The 19,866-nt window shown below is 62.9% G+C and overlaps 1 protein-coding gene across 3 annotated transcripts in view; it reads left to right on the forward strand.

The window, feature by feature from the left end:
• Positions 1-19,866, forward strand: part of LOC119094878 (WD repeat-containing protein 47) — a 65,369-nt gene that overhangs the window by 11,853 nt on the left and 33,650 nt on the right. Inside the window, exon 1 of one of the 3 annotated variants that reach the window (XM_037217787.1) lies at positions 15,863-16,098. The exons of the other annotated variants lie outside the window; for them this stretch is intronic. Coding sequence (XP_037073682.1) covers positions 16,060-16,098 — 39 coding nt within the window. The 5' untranslated portion in view covers positions 15,863-16,059. Of the gene's footprint in view, positions 1-15,862; positions 16,099-19,866 lie in introns of those variants that run through there. 3 annotated transcript variants of the gene reach the window in all.

Below are 19,866 nucleotides of genomic sequence, written 5' to 3' on the forward strand. Positions count from 1 at the left end.
GACTCGAGCTCTCCACCGTTCTCGGACATCTGGTTACAGTGCCGCACTCCACCTGGTCCTCTGTGATCGGTCTGTCCCATCTGGTTGAGCCTGCCGTGGTCACAGTCTGTGATCGGTCTATCCCATCTGGTCGAGCCTGCTGTGATCACAGTCTGTGATCGGTCTATCCCATCTGGTTGAGCCTGCTGTGGTCGCAGTCTGTGTTCGGTCTATCCCATCTGGTTGAACATGCTGTGGTCACAGTCTGTGATCGGTCTATCCCTTCCGGTTTAGCCTGCTGTGGTCACAGTCTGTGATCGGTCTATCCCATCTGGTTGAACATGCTGTGGTCACAGTCTGTGATCGGTCTATCCCATCTGGTTGAGCCTGCTGTGGTCACAGTCTGTGATCGGTCTATCCCATCTGGTCGAGCATGCTGTGGTCACAGTCTGTGATCGGTCTATCCCATCTGGTTGAGCCTGTTGAAGTCACAACGACCTACCTCGGCACGCGCCTACAGCTCTTGCCTGCGCCGCAGCTACCAGGCACAACGGAACCTTTAACATGCGAAATCTTCGGAGGTAAATACGAAAGTCTGGTGACACGGACGTGGCGTGGAAAGTTATCAAATGCCTGGCGGCTTTCCGTCGCGGTCAGAGCTAACGGGCTATGAGACCGGTCTGTCTGGGCCGTCCTTGACACTTGTACGATGCTGTCGCGCTTATCGCAGACAGCTGTCTTTATCTCCGAGCTATTTTACGGGTTTTAACCGGTTTGTAAGGCTGCGCGGCTGGTTGCGGCTCCGCGCTGCAGCTGGCTCTGGTGCGGTCAGATCGTCATAGTTCTGACACGACTAGCGCCGCTTGAGGCAAGACTTTTTGTCACGCCCCTCGCTGATAAGTCATCGGATCGGGTGTCTGTTGGCCGACAGCGGCCACATGCAAGCCTCGGAGGCGACTCAGAGGGAAAACGAGTGCGGTGGCGCCGGCAGTGGCTATGATGGGGTCGCCGTGCAGGTAAATCACTGGGCATGCTGTCTGTGCGTGGAGTTAGACTCGGTACCGCCGATTACAATTGCCGTAGTTCGACGACGTTCTGTTCGGTGGCGCCGCTGCTTTATGGCCCACACCTGCAAAGGCCAAGTGTAAATGGCTTCAGACATCATTTCACCGGCTCCGGTATTCATTCCTACGCTCAGCGGCGCCTGAGGCGTGTGTCAGTCGGCGCGACTTACACAGCTCCCTGCGCTCCGCTGCCTCAGCACACCGTGCCGGTCTGCCTCCCTTGCTGAGCGTGTCCCGTGGTGGCAACATGATAAGCTGGTCGGCCCGGCAGCTGGTCTGCCCCGGCAGCTGGTCTGTCCCAGCAGCTGGTCTGTCCCGGCAGCTGGTCAGCGCGGCAGCTGGTCTGCCCTGCAGCTGGTCTGTCCTGGCGGGCCGGGGTCGCCGGCGTCCGCAGCTGGCCACGGTCGCCACCAGACCATCCAGTCTGGCCGGTCTGCCCGGTGTGGTCAGGTCAGGTCGGGTCGGGTCGGTGCTCTCCCCGGATCGGGTCAAGCAGGCCGCGAAGCAGACGACAGTCGCCGGCTGATTTCTCGCTGCTTGTGTCCGGAGACTTCGTTTGCATCGTAGCCCCGCCCTGGCTGTGGTGTTGTGAACAGTGGCACGCACGCCGCTGTCGTGTCGAACCCGTGTGTTTCTGCTCACGAGCATGGCTCCGATACGTCGGTAGCATTGGACTCGTTGGCGTGGTCAGTCTGATGTGAGCAATCGATCATTTGTCGCCGCCGTCCCGTGCCCTTACCAGCATCTGCCTGCCCGCCACCGCCGCCCCCGACTTCAGCTCCGGCAGCCTGGTGACGGGTGCAGGCTGTGGGGGGGGGGGGATGTGATGGTGGCACCGTCGGCTGCTACCAGACGGCCCGCGCCAGCACCGGCGGCCGGGCTGGCGCGGGCTGCCGCAGATGTAGAGGTGATCCGGCCCGGGGCACAGCCGGCCCATCTGGCCACATGATGTCACCGCACGCTTCGCGCGGTCACGCCGCCCCGCCGCCCCGCCGCCGGCGGCGTAATCAGCAGAGGCGGCGGTGACGTCACGCACACGTCCACCGTGCATGCCCTCGGCGCCCGCCGCGCGCGCCTCCAGAACATGTCACTTCAGGCTGATGGCGCAGCGGCTGCCTCCGCGTGGCGGGAGTGACGCGACCGGGGCTGGGGTAGGCGGCTGCGGTGTCCAGGTGTCCGGGCGTCCGGAGAGGCCCCGGCGCTGACGCCGCCGTTAATGTCAGCCGCCAAGGCTGTCCGGCGCACTATGGACGGGGCCGTGTGGACCGCGCCGACCTCGCTCTCCGCGTGTCGCGCGGTGTCGGTGTTCTGACACAGCCGCCGGCTCCTCCGTCGGGGTGTTTCGCGCGGCGGTGTCGGCGTGCGTCAGTCTCGCCGCGGCCCGAGGCACGCCGGCGTCGCGGAGCGACGTTTGCGACACACGTGGCGTGGCGCCACGCGAGGCGATCCCGACCCCAGTGCGCATCACTGGCGCCAAATATGGCGCGGGCGCGCCGCGTTACGCTACGCTGCAGCGGGCCGTCCGATGGCTGGTCCGCATGACCACACAGATCCCAGCGACCTTTGAGAGCGTCTTTCTATTGGCCGCTTGTCGCTAAGCAAGTCTAAACATGACGTCATCGTTTAGTGGGGATTTCAATCGTTAGTCGTACTTTTCTTGCGAGCCTTGGTCCAATCTGGTCAGCTAACTAGCACCAGCTGGAGAATGTGCCCGGAACATTGGAGCTTAAACGTGGCGTGCCGGTGTGAACTAGGGCGTGGATATAACAGTTCGTAACCACCGGCTTGTTTGTATTGGTGCGAACGAATGGTTTTGGTAAACGTGTGAGCGCCGATGCTCAAGCGTCGACGAGCCCAAACTGACGGTCGCGAACAGGACGACGTGGAGGGCCGAGGGGATCAATTGTGGAAACCTCCAGCCGCACAGTTATATGCGGTGGTACGGTGTTCCGTGCCTGTCAGCCAGATGTTTTTGACGACCGCTTCTGATCAGGGGTCTGTGGGTGTTACCTCCGCTGCTGGTTTACCTCACGCTCTCGTGTGTCGCTGGCTGGGAGTTTAATTGAATCAGAGCTTCTGGCCGGCTGACATCGGCTATAAGCTCGGTATCGGTGTAGGATCAACCATTAGTGAGATAATTCAGACATGTGAGTCGTCGCGTGCCTTGAGATCAACCGATGACCACCACGCAACGGTTCCTTCTCGGGCTGGAGATTTGCCGATTGTGACAGTTCGCTGACGCAGCCGCGTCCAACGTATGTTGATGCGGTCCAAGACCATCGCGCGCTGCTGCGCCGGCAAGGCTGCAGCTCGCGTGCGCGCCGCGTCTGTTTGAGAGGCGCCGGGTCAGCCGCTCCCAAAACGGCCCGCCATAACTCAAACGGTAGCCAACAAGCCATGAATCCGCCAGCCGCTCGGTTCATGCTGCGCTTATGTATCGTGCCGATCAAGCGGCTCAGAGCTGAGGAGTAGCAGCCTGGCGGCGCCGTCTGACACGTGATTGAATGCGTGTCGGCGCGGCCCCGATGGCCCTTGAAAGTGTCCTGTCGATGGCCCTTGATAGTGTCCTGTCGATGGCCCTTGATAGTGTCCTGTCGATTGCCCTTGATAGTGTCCTGCCGATGGCCCTTGATAGTGTCCTGTCGATGGCCCTTGATAGTGTCCTGCCGATGGCCCTTGATAGTGTCCTGTCGATGGCCCTTGATAGTGTCCTGTCGATGGCCCTTGATGGTGTCCTGCGGTCCGGCATGGGCCACGTCCAGTGCTGATAAATTCTGTGGAGCGTGCTGCAATGAGAAACGGCCCGATCGGGGCTCGTGTTGGATGTTGTGGCGCGTGGTGGGGCCTCATTTATGCGGTCTCGTGTTTGGGATGTTTCGGGATGCATTTTCTTTCTAAGAAGAGCATCAAGAAATGGGAAACGAAAGGAATCCACACACCGTTCAACTGAACGTTATGACATTTTTTGGGGCCTGACGCCTCTCTTCGCATCAAATAATAACGTTTACTGATGTAGTTGATCTTTACAAAGCAGGCACGTTCAGCCGTCCGACCGACAGGTACAAGTCGGCCGGTCAGATTAAACGCACAACTCTATATCTATGCGGAGCTGGACGACAAGAATGCTATCATGTTCTTTATGAAGGATCAGTTATCACCGCGCATTAACACGCGCTCGGGTGATAAGGGTCAAGTCGGCTCCTCCTCCCCGAAGGTTTTTCCAGAACGATTTCCGAACGGCGCGGCGTGGCCGCGCCAAACGTTACATAACTATAGATAATTGAATAGCAGACCGTTTGATGCAAAAACAAATGTACATTGGAAGGTTGCTGACCTAAAGTAGGTCAAAATGAGACCATGGCGGTCAGTGAAGGACATTTCTAGAGAATCGTTCAGTGTGATGCAACAACGGGGTGCTAGACGTAGCCATACATATCTGAGATAGTTGTTTTAGCTAATAAACCAGTCGAATTTATAAACAATTCCATTGACCTAGGGTCAGACATGAAGGCCAAATGGGGTCAAAACTAACCTGCCTTTTTACTCGAGAGCTTGGTTTTATGGGGCAGTTTCTGGCGTCTATTCCGGACCTATTGGTGACAGGGACCGTAACAGACATGTTCCGTGTGTTTTTTTTTTTAAACTCAATAGACCAGAGACCTCAAACGACCCAGGTCAACGCTTCGTGTTTAGGAACATATCGCCTAGCGTAATCCCTGACGCTTATTTGAATGAAAATACAGAAGCAGTCTCGTAGATATCTTGTTACCTCGACCTTTTTAAGGTTAAACTAGGTCACTGACCGTATTGACCTTTTACTTAGAACAGGTATCTAGCTTCACGGCGGTTGCATGGGAGGTCTGGGGGCACTGGAGATACCAACCTACAGTCTGATCTTTTGGCTTTATCTGACCTCAAGGTCATGACCTATGCATCTAAAATTGTGACAGGTGAGTTTACGTACACGTCAATCTACCCTGTAAATTTTGTGTCTCTAGCTATCTTAATTTTCGAGATCTCACATTGACTCCCACCACCCGAGCGAATGGCTTTCAGCTGGCCACCCGGGCGTGTGTCGATCGTCCATTGAGAGCAAGCAGTGCATGATATCGAACGCGTCTGAACCCGCCATATCGCCTTTACGTAGTTGACATAGTCAACGATAAGTTAACTGAGACGTAGGCTGTTACCGGAAGCGTTTACGTCGCAGGGCTGAGCCGTGGCGTCACCTTGACTCCAGTGAGCTGGCTGCGGCGTTGATACCGACACCCAAGCGCCCAATGGCCCTGTCAAGTACTTCGGTGACACTCTCTTAACACAGGCCGCGCAACTCGCGCAGGCACGATGTCATCGTCGCCGCCCCCATTTGGCGGGTTGCGCTGGGTTGCCATTTTTGGCGGTTTTGCCGGCATCCAAAGTTGGCGGGCCGATCGGCGGCCACCATGCCGTGCCCAGAACCGAACGACTGACGCGGTCGCGCCGCCCCCTGCAGCCCATCAGCTCGCGACGGTCCCGCCAAAATAGGCGGCAGGAGGCGGCCGTATTTTGCGTCATGGGAGGACCGGAGACGGGGCGATGCATCAGCGCCGGAAGCCGGCAGTTGTCGGGCATTAATCCCGCGCCGCCCGCCGCCGGTGATTGCTTTTGTAACGAGCGCGCTGTTTTTGCCTAAATCTAATTTTAAACGGCGGGTTTGCGCTACTCGGCCGTCGCTTTCCCTCGCCGTGCGGCGGCCGGCTCCGAGCGCGGCCCACAAACCGCCGCCCGGCCGGCGGACCGAGGCCCTCAGCACGCCACCCAGCCCCCAGCCGGCGGAGGGCGCCGCGAAACGGCGACGGTGGCGGTGGCGGTGCCAGCCGTGGCCCTGTCTATGTCGTCAGCGTGGGTGCGTTTGCGTGGCGTTTCCTAAGCGGCAGGCGAGGCGTGATCAGTCAGCTGCCGCCCACCGGCCTGTCACCGGCGGCAGGGAGCGGCCGTCGCCGCTGGTGCGGCCGGCAGCGGCGCGTGCGACACCCACACCGGCCTGTCACCGGCGGCAGGGGCAACCGTCGCCGCTACGGTCGCACAGTCGGCGGCGGTGCGCGCGACACCCCCACCGACCTGTTACCGGCGGCAGGGGCGGCCGTCGCCGCTGGTGCGGCCCGCAGCGGCGCTTGCGACACCCCCACCGACCTGTCACCGGCGGCAGGGGCGACCGTCGCCGCTACGGTCGCGCGGTCGGCGGCGGTGCGTGTGACACCCCCACTGGCCTGTCACCGGCGGCGGCGCGTGCGACACCCCCACCGACCTGTTAACGGCGGCAGGGAGCGACCGTCGCCGCTGGTGCGACCGGCAGCGGCGCGTGCGACAACCCCACCGACCTGTCACCGGCGGCGGCGCGTGCGACACCCCCACCGGCATGTTACCGGCGGCGAGGAACGACCGTCGCCGCTACGGTCACGCGGTCGGCGGCGGTGCGCGCGACAACCCCACCGACCTGTTAACGTCGGCAAGGAAAGACCGTCGCCGCTACGGTCGCGCGGTCGGCAGCGGTGCGCGCGACACCCGCACCGCCCGCCGCCGGCGTCTGCGCACCGCCCCGTGTCGCGTGGCATGCCCACGGCCGGTGGGAGTGGCCTTGTGTGGTGACCCACGTCTGGTGCTGCTGTTTGTGCGCGTGAGCCGGAGCGCTCGGCTTCAAGTCCTGCGCACTATACTTCTACTGACTGTTTTGCAATGGTTGGTAGCGATGTATTTTTCATAATTTAATTAAGCTAATTATATAACCGTAACGGTGGTCAGTTATCTGTGCATAGCCTGCATGAGTCGCATTTTTTTTTTCTTCAAATTATGGCCTATCAGCCACTCCCACTTCATGACGAAATAACATATCGGTCAGCGCAGTCGCGGTATTTTTTTATTTTGTTGTTATTTTTGTTAGGAGAGACCTCCCACGTCTTGAAAACAACCCATCTTATACACAGCCAACCTCGGACTGGGTTTCTGAGTGTGATTCTGAAGTGCATGATCAGCTCTCATACAATATGGCTTGTGGTCCTGGTGTACATTTTTTATTTTTATCTTATTGTACATTGTATATGTTTATTGAGCCAATTTGGGCTGGGATAAAGAGGGGCTCCGGAGGGAGGGGCGGACATCGGACCCCCCCCCCCTCTCCGGTTCTTATGCACCTGGCTGTCAGGCCCGTAAATCTATCCATCGCTGATATTAGAACACACAGCAGTGACGCAATAACCCAAGATATCGTTACGAACGACGTGTTTCGGCTAATTGGGCCTCAGCTTCGGCTAGCCAGTAGGCAGAAGCCGTAAACAAATGACGGACAACTGGTCTTCACAGCACCACACAACACGTGGTGCAGAGCTACCCCCTTGACCTCATAAGTGCAGTCGGCCTGCAGTGAGTGGGGTCTGCAGTCGGCCAGGCGTTGCCCGCCCGCCCAGCTGACGCCAGCGGCAATCGTGGCGCAGCAATCGCGGCGTACATATCACTCCATCGCCGCGGCCCACGCCGGCGCCGCACCTGAATGGAGATCACCGCGGGACGGGCGCTGGCGACTGGCTCCGCCCGGCTGGACGCGCTCCGCCCTGTTTGGCGGCGGGGGCCCCGCGCCGCCCTGCGCTGCACGTGCGCCCGCCAGCACACGGCCGTCGTATGGGAGCCCGTGCGCCCTGGAACCAGGCGGGAAGGTGGTGCGGGGCTGCTGCGGCCTCGGCCGACGTATGCAGCGCACTGGCTGTCGCATCTGGCGGAGCGATGCGCGGGGTAAGATAAAGTGGTTGGTTAGATAATTACTTACCTAAGCAGCCATCGCCATGAATTTGCCTCTTAGATTTGTGTTGCGCATGCGCTAACGAGATGACACTGACGTCAGGTGCCCAACCTGTGCCATACATCACTCTGCCGTGGGCGGTGCCTCATTCCCTCTGTTTGCAGGCATGGCCATTGACATTCGACTGAGCCCTTTTTCTTGTGCGCGTGCGTGCGTGCGTGCGTGCGTGCGTGCGTGCGTGCGTGCGTGCGTGCGTGCATGTGGGTGTGCGTGTGGGTGTGGGTGTGAGTGTGGGTGTGGGTGTGGGTGGGTGGGTGTTTGTGTGGGTGGGTGTGGGTGTGGGTATGGGTCTGGGTGTGTGTGTGTGTGTGTGTTTGCGTGCGCGCAGACGTTTTGTAGGCGAGCGGCGCGCTGTCGCTTATCAGATGAAAGGTGACTTGGTCTGGCGTCCTGCTCACCATTCTACAGGGTGGACCCCGGCCACATTCTTGGGTCGTTTCGCCACCCTCCTACGCTGGCCGGTCCACCGTCCTCTCACTCTCGCCTCTCGGGGCTGACCGTCCCTGTCAGTCAACGGCCGATGGACGCTAGCTGCCCGCTTTCGGTCTTAAGTAAGACGGCAGCTTTGTCTGATGATTTATCGGAGTTTTTGTCCGTGAGTTCAGGTTGTTAGCGACTCTCTTTTTAGTGTCGGTCGCTTCATTCGAGGTCATTATTATCACACCATTCTCATTACCGTAATTATCACGTGTTTTACCATCATTACGTCCGCAGCCTACCACAAGAACATTCGCACGCGTTGCTTGGGAGCACGCATTGGTGTGCAAACATGTCTGTGTGGATCCCCACACACAACATAGTCGGGAATCGCGGGCGTCCTGAGCGTAGCATCTGCCTGCCTGCAGTCCGATATCTCGCCAACGCAGCCCTTGGTACGCCCTCCACCCCGAGCGGCGCTCACAACAACCGTCAACGAGATACGCCCCTCCTTGCGACCCTGCGGCGGCTTAAGCCGTCCGTGCCGAGGACGCGGCGGCTGTTTCAGCGCCGATCTGTCGCCGCTGGTCACGTCTGGTAAATCAGCCGTCACCCGGCCGGAGCTGCGGCCCGCTGCCTGCACGTGGGCCAGTCGCGCTGGGCCGGCCGGCCGCCGCCGCCGCCTCGGTGCCGCCGCACGGGTGGTCGGGAGGGTCGCGCTGCGTCATCCGGACTAGTAGGAGTAGGAGGTGGAGCGACTGCCCGAGTCGCGTCAGTCTGCTGGTCCTGGCCCACGGGCCGTGAGGCGCTGGCCGCGCCGCCGCCCTCCACTCCTGATAACCACCGCCCTCTGCTCCCGATTACCGCCGCCCTCTGCTCCTGATTACCGCCGCCCTCCGCTCCTCATTGGCGCGAGGGCGGCCGACAGCGGTCCGGGCCGCCGGCCATTCGTGGAGCTGCAGGTGGCGGCCTGCAGGCGCGCAGTTGGTCTGCCGGGGCTGGGACGGGGCGCCTGCTGCGGCTCTGGGACGGAGTCCGGGCGGCGCGCCGTTAGGTGTGCTGGATATTTTCGCCCTGAAACACTCGAGAGAATTGCTGCGTCACGGCTGGTCTGCTGCAGCTCTGAGTCCTTATCTTTCGATTAGCGCGTCTGGTCAGCTTGTCTGCTCAGCTAGCGCGAACCCAACGTCCGTGGTGAGGATGCTATCCTACCGAGCTGATGACTCCAGCCAGGGCACTGTGCCGTTCATCAAATCGCGCCGGGCCTCTCCGGCCCGTCTGCAGCCGTGTGGGCTTCCAAGGCACTCCGTTCTCGAGAAATCCGCCCGACTCGGCGCCGTTTGTTCCCGGAGAGTGTGAGTGGGAGGCTGGAGTGAACCGGCCTTTTGTGGTGTGTGTGTGGTGTGGGCAACCGAAGAGAGGGGAGAGAGGCTGTGATGTGTGTGTGGTGTGGGCAACCGGAGAGAGGGGAGAGACGCACCCGAGCATGGGACGGCAGAGAATGGAAGAGCACTGCTGTACCCGCCTCGTCCTCCTCACTGAACATCAGCGAACTGCGCTGTCGCATAATCGCCGGAGCATTTGTATCTCGGGCTTGCGTTCATGTTTGTGCGAGGCTGCCAGTTTGATGGAGATTAATGGTGACACTCCAGACCGAAATAACCACGTGCTAAAAGGAAGGAGGAAGTGATTTAAAGGTGCCATGAGCGGACTCGCTGGCCGCGTGGCCGCCACATGTCACTAAAACACCTCGATCACCTCGAGGTGATCCGGCCCTACCGCTCCGAGTAGCCATCAAGTATACCCGCCGGCAAATGGCCGAGGTCGAATAGAGGTCAAATGGAGGTCAAGTGGAGGTCAAATGGAGGATGCGAACGCACCGCCCGTTCATGTTCATCAAAGGACTTTTTCATTCACATTCACACGACCTAGGCGTAACTCCAACATTCTCATGCTGCATATTTGCAGTCCTTCCGTGCGACGTGGGCACATTGTGAGTTGTGCATAAGTAATGTCGGTCAGATGCACCTGGTCTGTAATATTCCGGTATAACCAGCAGGGGTTCGTTCGTGGTAGCTGATTAACCCCCGAACATCGCCGTGTTGTTCAGTAATGCTGTGTCGGTAGATGTTTTTTCCACCCATAACAAGCCCCGGAGACGGATGAGTGATTCCCTGAAAGATGGGTTGTGAGCGCATCTGTAGTCATGTTAACGGGATGAGGTCTTTGGTATTCGGCATTTCGGCCGCACCAAACGATATGCCAAATGAGTTGCAGTCATAGGCGCGGGGGCAGGGGGAGAGGCGAGGGGGCGCTGTAGGAGCCGGCCTCCAAATACGTGGGAAACTGATTATTAGGCCTGTGGCGGTGCATGCACGGAAAGAAGCGAATCAGAAGGCCTCTGAACACCCCTCCCCAATGCTGGACGACTTTTGTCGTCAGTGGGTGCGGCCAGCTGTGGGTTATGGGCAGACACAGGACAATGGCTGGTGGTTCTTCTGTGCCCGGACGCGTCCTCATACCAGCTGACAAAGACCTGCTCTAGCTCCAAATCCAGCCCGGCTGTCGACCACTCGCTCCTTGTGCATTGTTCGAGTCACCTGGCCGGATCGAGGCCCTGCCCAACGGACGATTGTGACGCCTGTGACCCCCTCCCCCCCCCTCCCCCGCCTCCTGCTGCTACGTTACCAACGTCCGGTGAGTCACGGGCGGCCGATTCCGGCCGTCAGCTTTCAGTGGCGGGGAGCAGGGTCTGATCCTGCGAAGCGGTCCGCGAAACCGCAGGAAGCTCCGCATTGATGTGTGGACCTACGCTGTCGCTGGGCGGCGGGCGTGTCCCACCAGGCGACCGTGGTCAGTACGCGAATCGGCGTAAACAGTCGTCGGTTTCGTCCAGTTGTCCGATTTTTCAATGGATCCAGGGTGCTATTCGTATTTGACCGCGTATTCATAGCGTTACAGCTCTCATGAATACGTGGCGCTCGTATCACGCCCGGTTTCCGTCGATCACTAGCCAGAGGTGCTGGCGACGGCGCCGCTTACACGTCCTACATCGGATCCGCCCGCCCGGAGCCTGACCTCTGGCTCTGTGGTGCCTGACCTCTGACCCCTGACTTTTGTGCCCCGGGGCGGCCGCGGCGGCGTGGTCGGCCCGGCCGGCCGCGACGCCGCGCCGGCGACAGGCTTCCACTCTCCCGTGAGCTTATGCGAGCCGTGGCTGAAAGAGCGGGCTGACCGATAGGTGGCTGATCGGAGGTGGTTGACGGAGATTTGGCTGACGGGGAGGTGGCTGACGGAGAGTTGGCTAACGGGGAGGTGGCTGACGGAGGGGTGGCTGACAGGGGGTGGCTGACTAGGAGGTAGCTGATGGGCAGGTGGCTGACGGAGAGGTGGCTGACCGGACCGAACTAATCTCTGGGTGGCGTGTGGTGTCGCCGCCCTCCCGCCTGGGACGCGGCGCCGGCGCCCAGATAACGGCGCGGCGGGCGGCGCCCGAGGCCGTGCGGAGCTGCGGCCGGGTCGCCAGCTGCTTCAGCGGAGCTGCGGAAGCGGAGATACGGCTGCTTCAAGCCAGCGCTCGTCAAAACCGAGCGCTCTAGCTAAAGTTTGTCAAAACTAAAACTTTGGATCTAAGGCAAGTAGTGTTGGTGACTGCCGCGGTGTTTATACCCGTAGGCAATCGTCACCTCAAGCGAGCGCTGTTGAAACTATGCGCCACGCAGTCTTCTGGTAAACACAGCCGAATACCCCGGAAGTGCCCAGCCACCGATGAGTAATAAGGCAAACGTCGCGGGGGTATCAGACCGGCTACACCGCCGGCCGGCGCGACTTCCTGGCTCCGGCCCGCGCTGGAGCGACGCCTCTGTTTACATCAGCAGGCTGGACCGAGCGGGCGGTATTCGGCCGGGCGCGGAACGCTGGCGCCGGGCGCTCGGCGCGACCCCGCCCCTGGCCTGTCTCTCCCGTCACTGAGGGCGCCGCCCTGCCGGCCTGCGACCGCGCCTTGTACGGCCGGCCGGCGGAGTGACGTCACCGGTGTGTGACGTCACCGGGACCGGCGGGTCGGCGGGCGCGACCCCTGGCAGCGGCGGGCGGCGGGTCACTCGACGTCGTGGCGTCGCGCGGAACGGTGCGCGCTGCCCGCTGTCGCCAACGCAGTGCAACGCGGCGCGACGGCCGCGTCTGGCAGTGAAGGTCGACCACCGCTGCGATCCCGCTCCGCCTGCGCGTGCCGTTGCGGCATTGCACGTTTGGAGACCAGACCGAAAGCCCGTGGAGCCGGCCGGGGCCGCCGTCATGGAGGACTCGAAGGCGCTGAACGCCCAGGTGCTGGAGCGCATGGAGGAGATGTTCCGCGACGTCAAGATCTCCACCATGGAGAAGCACATGCGCGAGCAGCACGCGCACGGCCGCGGCACGCCCGAGCGAGAGCGCCACGAGGGCTCGTGCCCGCAGAGCCGCAAGAGCTCGGTCGACGTCGGCCGCGGCGCCGGCGACGCGCGCCGTCCGTCGCAGGAGGTGCGCCGCGTGTCGGTGGGCGCGCCGGTGCGCCGGACGTCGGCAGACGTGCGCCGGCCGTCAACGGACGTGCGCCGGCCGTCAACGGACGTGCGCCGGCCGTCAACGGACGTGCGCCGGCCGTCGGCGGACGTGCGCCGGCCGTCAACGGACGCGCGTCGCCCGTCCACGGGGCGGAAGACGTCCGGCGCGGGCCTGAACGGCGCGCCGCCGCGCAAAGACTCGTCGGCGGGCCGGCCGGACCGGCGCCTCTCCGTGGACTCGATCGACGGCGGCCGGCGCGACAGCCTGGCCAGCGTCGGCAGCGGCGGCTCGGCCGGCTCCGGCCACCTGGCCGACCTCGTCGAGGAGAACGAGGACGAGCACGAGCTGGCGCCGTCCAAAATCGTCACCAATGATCAGGTACGCCGGTGGGCTGGTCGCTGGTGTTGGAGAGGGCGGGCGGGTCGGCTCAGCGTAACGGCGCGACGGGCGCGCACGGCCCGCCCAGGCTCGACCAGGAGGCGCCCATCGGTGCCGTTTGGCACGCGCGGTTGGTCGTGCTGCGTGCCCCAGCGCTCGGCTTGTGGGTGCGTCCGCTGCCGTTTGGCGATCGCCTGACCGCATCACATAACTCGCGTTCATGTGCAGCATCCGGCCAGGCGGCGTGTCCACCAGCAGCCACAGCAGTGGGATCTGTGGCTCTATCCACGCTCGGTAGTCTGCCTTTACGACGCGGTCTGCATGCACGAAAAGACGCGGGTGGCGCCGTCCGCCCTGGCGCCTCATCATCTCCCGTCTGATCTCGCCGGTCCGCTTCGTTATTACGCTCATCTACCCGCAACGCCCGCGCCAGACGCCGCCGGCGCCATCCAGCTGGACCCGCGGCGGTGGCGGCGGCAGCGGCGCCGAGAAAGCGGCCGTCCCCGCCTGCGGTGCCACTTTTTAGCAGCGCCGCCGCGCGCGGGCGGCGCGTGGGTGGCGGCGGCGGTTCTCCGCTGCCGGCGGCGAGCTCGCCTCCGGCAGCGGGCCGCTGGTCGAGGTCGCTGGGACGGGCGTCTTCACGTACCGCGGGCGGTGGCCAGGTGGTGCCAGGAGTGTCAGCGATCATGTTGACGGACTGAGTCCATGGCTGCGTCCGCGGCTGCCAGTAGGGTTGTCAGCATGTCGCCGGCCTGCACAATACCGGTGCTTGCTGTCCGTTGTGGTTAACGCGGAAGGAGACGGGACGCTGTCAAGGGTCCTGGTGTGGACCGGCGGACCAGACCAGTACCCGGGGGGTGAGCGAGTGAATGCCGAGTCGAAACCAATGATTCGTAAATCGATCTGGTCTCGACAGTGTGAGCATCGTCCTGTAATTTATCTTCATGTTTGCTGCCTCTTATTATCATCTATTATCACCCTGCAAGTCAGCGGACGTGATCAGCAGCCCCACAGCTCCCCAGCTCTCGTCCTCTTGCCACCGTCCTTCCTCTGCGACGTCAACGATCGCCGGCGCTGCCCTCTCTCCCACCTGCCTGGCAGCGCTCCGCCCTCTCCTCACACCGAACTGGGACCTCTCAGCACCGGCGCAGCCCACACGCGCCGCACCGCTCCACCGGCTCTCCTCTGCGCCCGGCCGCTCCCCCTCGCCTTCTGATTGGCGGTCCGTGCCGACCGTGCGTTTGTGACGCTGATCGGTCGGTCACGACGCGGGAGCTCCGTCGCTTTTTGTGCAGGCCGATCTGCCGTCGCAGAGGCGGCGTCAGACGGTGAACGAGGGGGAGCTGGACGCACCGACCCGGCAGCTCTGCGCCACTGCCGAACACACCCCGGCTGGCTGGCGCTCCTTCCGCTGCCTCCCCGAAATCGGATTATGTCGAACCTGTCCGCGCATTCCTGTTGGGTGACATCTCCGCGACGATCGCAGCTCATCCGGGCGAGATCCGCCTCCTCGGCGGACGTGATCTTCCGTGATCTTCGGACGTCGCTTCCGTGATCTCGTCGCGTGATCCGTGCCGTTCCGTACTCGGCGCTCGCGCCGCGCTGCTACCTGCGCGGCACAATTAAAGGCGCTGATTTACAGCTCGTAATTCGGTCGTGGTGTGTTGAGTGGCCGCGTCCGGTGTGGCCCATTGTTTGGGTCGGCGATGCGGCCTTGACATCGGTTGTGCAGTGCATTTGCTCTCCTCAGGTGTCGTGGCGGTTCCGGTGCCGGCTGGTGTTCGTTTGGGGCGTCCGGTGCTCTGGTTCTGTCGCGCCACCGTTCCAGTGCGGGCTCCTCAGTCTGGCGCACGTTCAGGGTAACTCATTCGTAGCCTTGGCAGGGGAGGTAGGGGGGGGGAGGGGTTGAGCGTCAGTGCTGGAACTGCCGTGCCGGCACTAGCTCCGGTCGTTCTGCCGCCGTCGGCCCGGCACGGTGATGTTATGTTCAGCAGCCGGTCTCGTCCGGAAAGCTGCGCTGCCGAGAGCCCAGCGTGCCGGGCTGAGAAGCCTGCGCCGCCTTCGCGCCGGTTCTGGTCCGTCGGGTCCCAAAATAAGCCGTCTCGTTACGCGGAGAGCCGTGATTAGCACGGCCCGGCAGCGAGCGGCCGACTGCCTGCCGTATGGCCGTCTCGTTCCCACGCGGCGCTCGTCGCTCCACCGGCGGCCCCGACGCGCGCGTCACGTCACGCTTCTCGTAGCCCGTCACCGGTGGGCGTAGCGCAGCAGCGAAAGCGGCGCCGTGTGCCGAGTGGCGACGCGGTAGTGCTCGCGCGGCGATGCGCCCGGTGATTTGCGTCGGAGGCCGTAGTGGGGTGCTCCGATTGTTTCTGATAATTGTCTTCCTCCGGGGCGGTGCCGCCCTCCCTCCGGGGGCGGTGCCGCCGTGCCGCCCGGGCCGTCCGTGGCCGCGGATCCGCGACCGGCGGGTCCGGCCACGCCGGCGGTGATTGGTGCCTTCCCCGGCGCGGCGGCGGCTCGGCTCGTGAGCCCGTGACGCCTGCTCGTGAGCGCGTGACGGGTGTGATGGCGGCGAGCGTGGCATGACGGCCGGCGCCGCTCCGCGCGCGCGCGCGTCAGTCCGCACTCGCTGGCGGCCGCCCTCGGAGGACCGCGCCGCGCTCGTGTCTGCAGGGCCGGCGGCGCTGGCTGTCGGAGACGCGGCCAGTCACTGGAGAGGGTGGTTAGTGCGCTGTTGGAGAGCATCCGGCGGCTGTGGTCTGCTTCGGAGCCGAGCCGAGCCGAGCCGGCGCAGTGCCCGCTGCGTGTGACTGGCCTGGCCGGCCTCTTCTCACCCGGCCAAGGACGATGGCGGACGTATGGGAGTCGGCCGGCTCTCCGGTGCAGGTGCGTGCCCGCCACTGTCCCGCCGTCCCCTGCCGCCCCCGCACCGCCGGACGGCTCTCCGCCCCGGGGTGGCCTGTGAGCCGACCGGCCCCTCTCGCTTGGCGTGCTGCCGCGGCGCGTTCTGGGTGTGTGTGATGTCGGCGTCGCGTCGCACCCCCTGACGATATGGCGGACGTGGCCATTTCGAGTTTGGGACAGATCCGTCATCGCTGTGGGCGAGACATTGCGTAGGGACTTTGTGACGCACGCAGCATCGGAGGCTACGTGGCGTCGCCTGCCTCCCACCCTGACAGGAAGGGCGGCCAGACATCTGTGACCGTCCGGCACGGCTGGACCTGACCTGCACTCCTCGGGCGTGCCGTGTCCGCAGCCGCCGGCGCTCGGCAGGATCTCCATCCGTCCTTGGCGACAGCCGGCCGCCCTGGTGACGCTCCGTCACGCGTGCTGACGGCCAGTCACTGTTTGCCGACCGGTCACCGGGCGTGATGCGGAGCATTCCGGGCGGCGGGGCGGCGGCTACGCAAACATCGCCCTGTTTGCTTTGTCACGGCGAAGCTCCGGGGCGTTGTGCGCGGCGATGTGCCCGGTGATTTGCGTCGGAGGCCGTGGAGGGGTGCTCCGATTGTTTCTGATAATTGTCTTCCTCCGGGGCGGTGCCGCCGTGCCGCCCGGGCCGTCCGTGGCCGCGGATCCGCGACCGGCGGGTCCGGCCACGCCGGCGGTGATTGGTGACTTCCCCTTCCCCCACTTTGGACGCGTTTGAAGACGCTGTCAGTATTGTATGTGATTAAAACAGTTGTAGACGATATGGAGTTAAATTAAGTTGTAGTTAAGGTAAAGCGGTGGCATCGGTACAGTTGTTGAGAACTTGGTGCAGGTATATGGCATCACTGTCCGTTGGAATGCGTGGCGCTCTGGACGTCCTTCGCCCGGCTTTGATGTCAGGCCCGGTTGACTGCACCGGGTTCGACCCCGAACATGCTCATCACCATTATCCGGACATGTCGTTCACTGCTCAGCTGTCCGCCGGTGGCTGTGACGTCACTGGAGGGTTCGGCAGTGCAGCTTCACAGCCGGGTCCGAGTCCCGCGGGCCGCCGCGCTGCTGCCGCGGCGTGACTTCAGCACAGCGCCGAGCCGATGTCACGTCATGTCAAAGCATCGTCCCAGCGCTCACACCGTTGACCGGTGTATATTCCTCACTGGAGGGTGCGTCCGCGCAAGCACACGTTATTGTCCCATCGATTTCGAGTTGTGTGTGTGTGTGAGCCACTGACGTCTTCCCGGCATCGCCTGCGCGACGCCCCTCGACTGGCGTTTGACCCGTAGTGCTAACGTGCCGCTCCCTCTGCTTCAGGTGAGTGCTGAGCAAAGTGCTGGAGGGCCTGCACGGAATGGGGCGCGCGCGGTGAGTATCTCTTGAGCGGCTCTGTGGAAGGGCCCTCGGACGAGTAGAGCGTCTCAGTCCCCGTGGTGGCGTGGTCTCCTCGGGACTTGTCTCTGGCCGGCTCCTGCGCCGCTGCTGGTCGCTGAGGAGCGGGCCGGGAGTCCGTCGGGCCCACGGCTGGACCGCGAGCCGAGCCGGTGGCTGACGTCACGCCGGCGCTGGGCCCGACTGTGACCGCGCCCGATGTCTCCCCGCCCTCCGCCCCCGCCGCGGAAGCAGTCACGGGTGCGCGGCTGGGCTGACGGGACGGTGACGTGTGCAGCGAGACGCGCTGTTGACGTGCGCACCCGGCCGGACAGCCAGTACGCCTCCCTGCTGTCTGGCGACGCCCCTCGGCGGCCTCACGCCTGTCACGCGTGATGCGATGCGACAGGGGCAAACGGCGGCTCACGCTCGGTGGCTTACCCGCCTTTCCCGCGTGATGGTGTCCGGCGGGAGAGGCGCCTGCTGCGCACGGACCAGAGGCCAACTGCGGGCGAATGGTCCCCAGCGTGGGGCGTTCCTGCGCACGATGCGTGGGGCAGTTCAGCACGCGTCTCTATTGCCGGAGGTCGCCGGCAACAGAGGCGCGCCACCCTGTGACGCAACAGTAGGCTTCCGGCGGCGGCGTGGCGTGTCCCACCCGCGCCGCCGGTCGCCCGGCATCCGCCCAGAACATCCGCCGGCCGCTCCTGCACCTCGCCCTGAGTCACTCGTCACAGCGGCCTGCCTCATCCTGCTGACCTGGACCAAGAGCTGGTGACCCCGGTCACTCAGGCGCCCGGCTGCCGGCCCCGCTGCTGGGCCCGCTGCCAGCCCGCTGCCAGCCCCGCTGCCAGCCCCACTGCTGGCCCCACTGCTGGCCCGGCTGCTGGACCCGTTGCTGGTCCGCTGCCAGGTCCGCTGCTGGCCCCACAGCTGGACCCGCGGCTGGGCCCACCGCCGGCCCTGCTGCTGGGCCCGCGGCTGGCGCCCAGCTGCTGGGCCTTTGCCGCGTGGCACTGCGCTCTCGAATGAAGAGTAATCGCCAGCAGGCACTGAGAGGACAATGCTCCTGCCCAACTGTCGCCCCGCGAGCGAGAAGTCCGTCCTGTACCAGCCCTGAGGAGTCTACCCGTACCAGCCCTGGGGAGTCTACCCATACCAGCCCTGAGAAGTCTACCCATACCAGCCCCGGGAAGTCTACCCGTACCAGCCCTGAGAGGTCTACCCGTACCAGCCCTAAAGAATCTATCCCGTACCAGCCCTGACGTATGGCCCGGTATCTAACCCTCTCCAGTCGTCACCCACTGTCCGCAAGCAGGCACGCAGCCGGGGCTTGCGATTGGACCATCTGCAATCTGCCCAGCGCTCACGCCCCGCCGCGGCCGGTCCGAGCGGGAGAGGGGGGTGGGAGGGTGAGTCACTGTCGGGACGGCTCCGGCCTGGCCCAGTATGGCCCGGTCGGCGGGGCCGCTTGTTTTCTCTCAGCACACAGCGGGCGTGAAGCGGGCCGTGATTTAGTGGGCTGGCGGGGGAGGCGGGGGGGGGGAGGGGTGAGGCTTTGTTGAGTCGGCACGCGTCGTTCCACCCGACGTGCCGGCTTATACCGGTCGTGAAGAACGCGCTGAGTGCGTCGATAAATGTGGCCGGCCACATACACGGAGATGAATGCTGCGACCCACGTGTCGAAAGATTTCGTGAATACGCCGGACGTTGCTTCTCAGCCACTAGCACTCAGTGACTGGCAGCGGTTAGCCTTCACGATTATATCCATGGCAGACATCTTGCATGGCATGCAAGATGCACATTTTTAAATATTGCATGCCATCAATTCATGTCATGTTTACCCGAAGCAATCCGAGAAGATCAATCAGCATTGTGCTGTCCTTTGAGTGACTGGCTGCCGTTGTGCGCCATAAACAAGCCCGGTTACGCCGCCGGTGCGGCCCCACACACAGCCTGTCAGCCTGCCCAGGCAGGACCACAGTTCAGGCGCGTTGCAACCGTCTTCCTCTTCTCGCCTTGTGATGTGTCTGATTTTCGCCCGCGGAATTGAACCGCTCATCGAACCACATGGAATCACACTCCGGGGGTCGCGTTTGTTTAGTCTGCAGATGGCGCAGGTGGTGTGTCCCTGCGCGACGAGACGCTTTGTGTAGGCTCCCGCGGCAGCTGGGATAAACACGCGCAAACGTTATCGAAGTTGCAAGCCTCCAACTCTGTCAAACAGTCCAACGTACGTCCCAAACTGAAGTTGTAATGGGATTTCGGACCGTCTGTTTTGGCGTTTTGTTGACAGTGCTGAACATCTAAATGCATTTTGTCTTACGTATATATGCGGCCATAAGTGTATGCATGATA

This window comes from Pollicipes pollicipes, unplaced genomic scaffold, assembly GCF_011947565.3.
Source record: "Pollicipes pollicipes isolate AB1234 unplaced genomic scaffold, Ppol_2.1 Scaffold_4219;HRSCAF=4965_pilon_pilon_pilon, whole genome shotgun sequence".
NCBI classification, from domain to species: domain Eukaryota; kingdom Metazoa; phylum Arthropoda; class Thecostraca; order Pollicipedomorpha; family Pollicipedidae; genus Pollicipes; species Pollicipes pollicipes.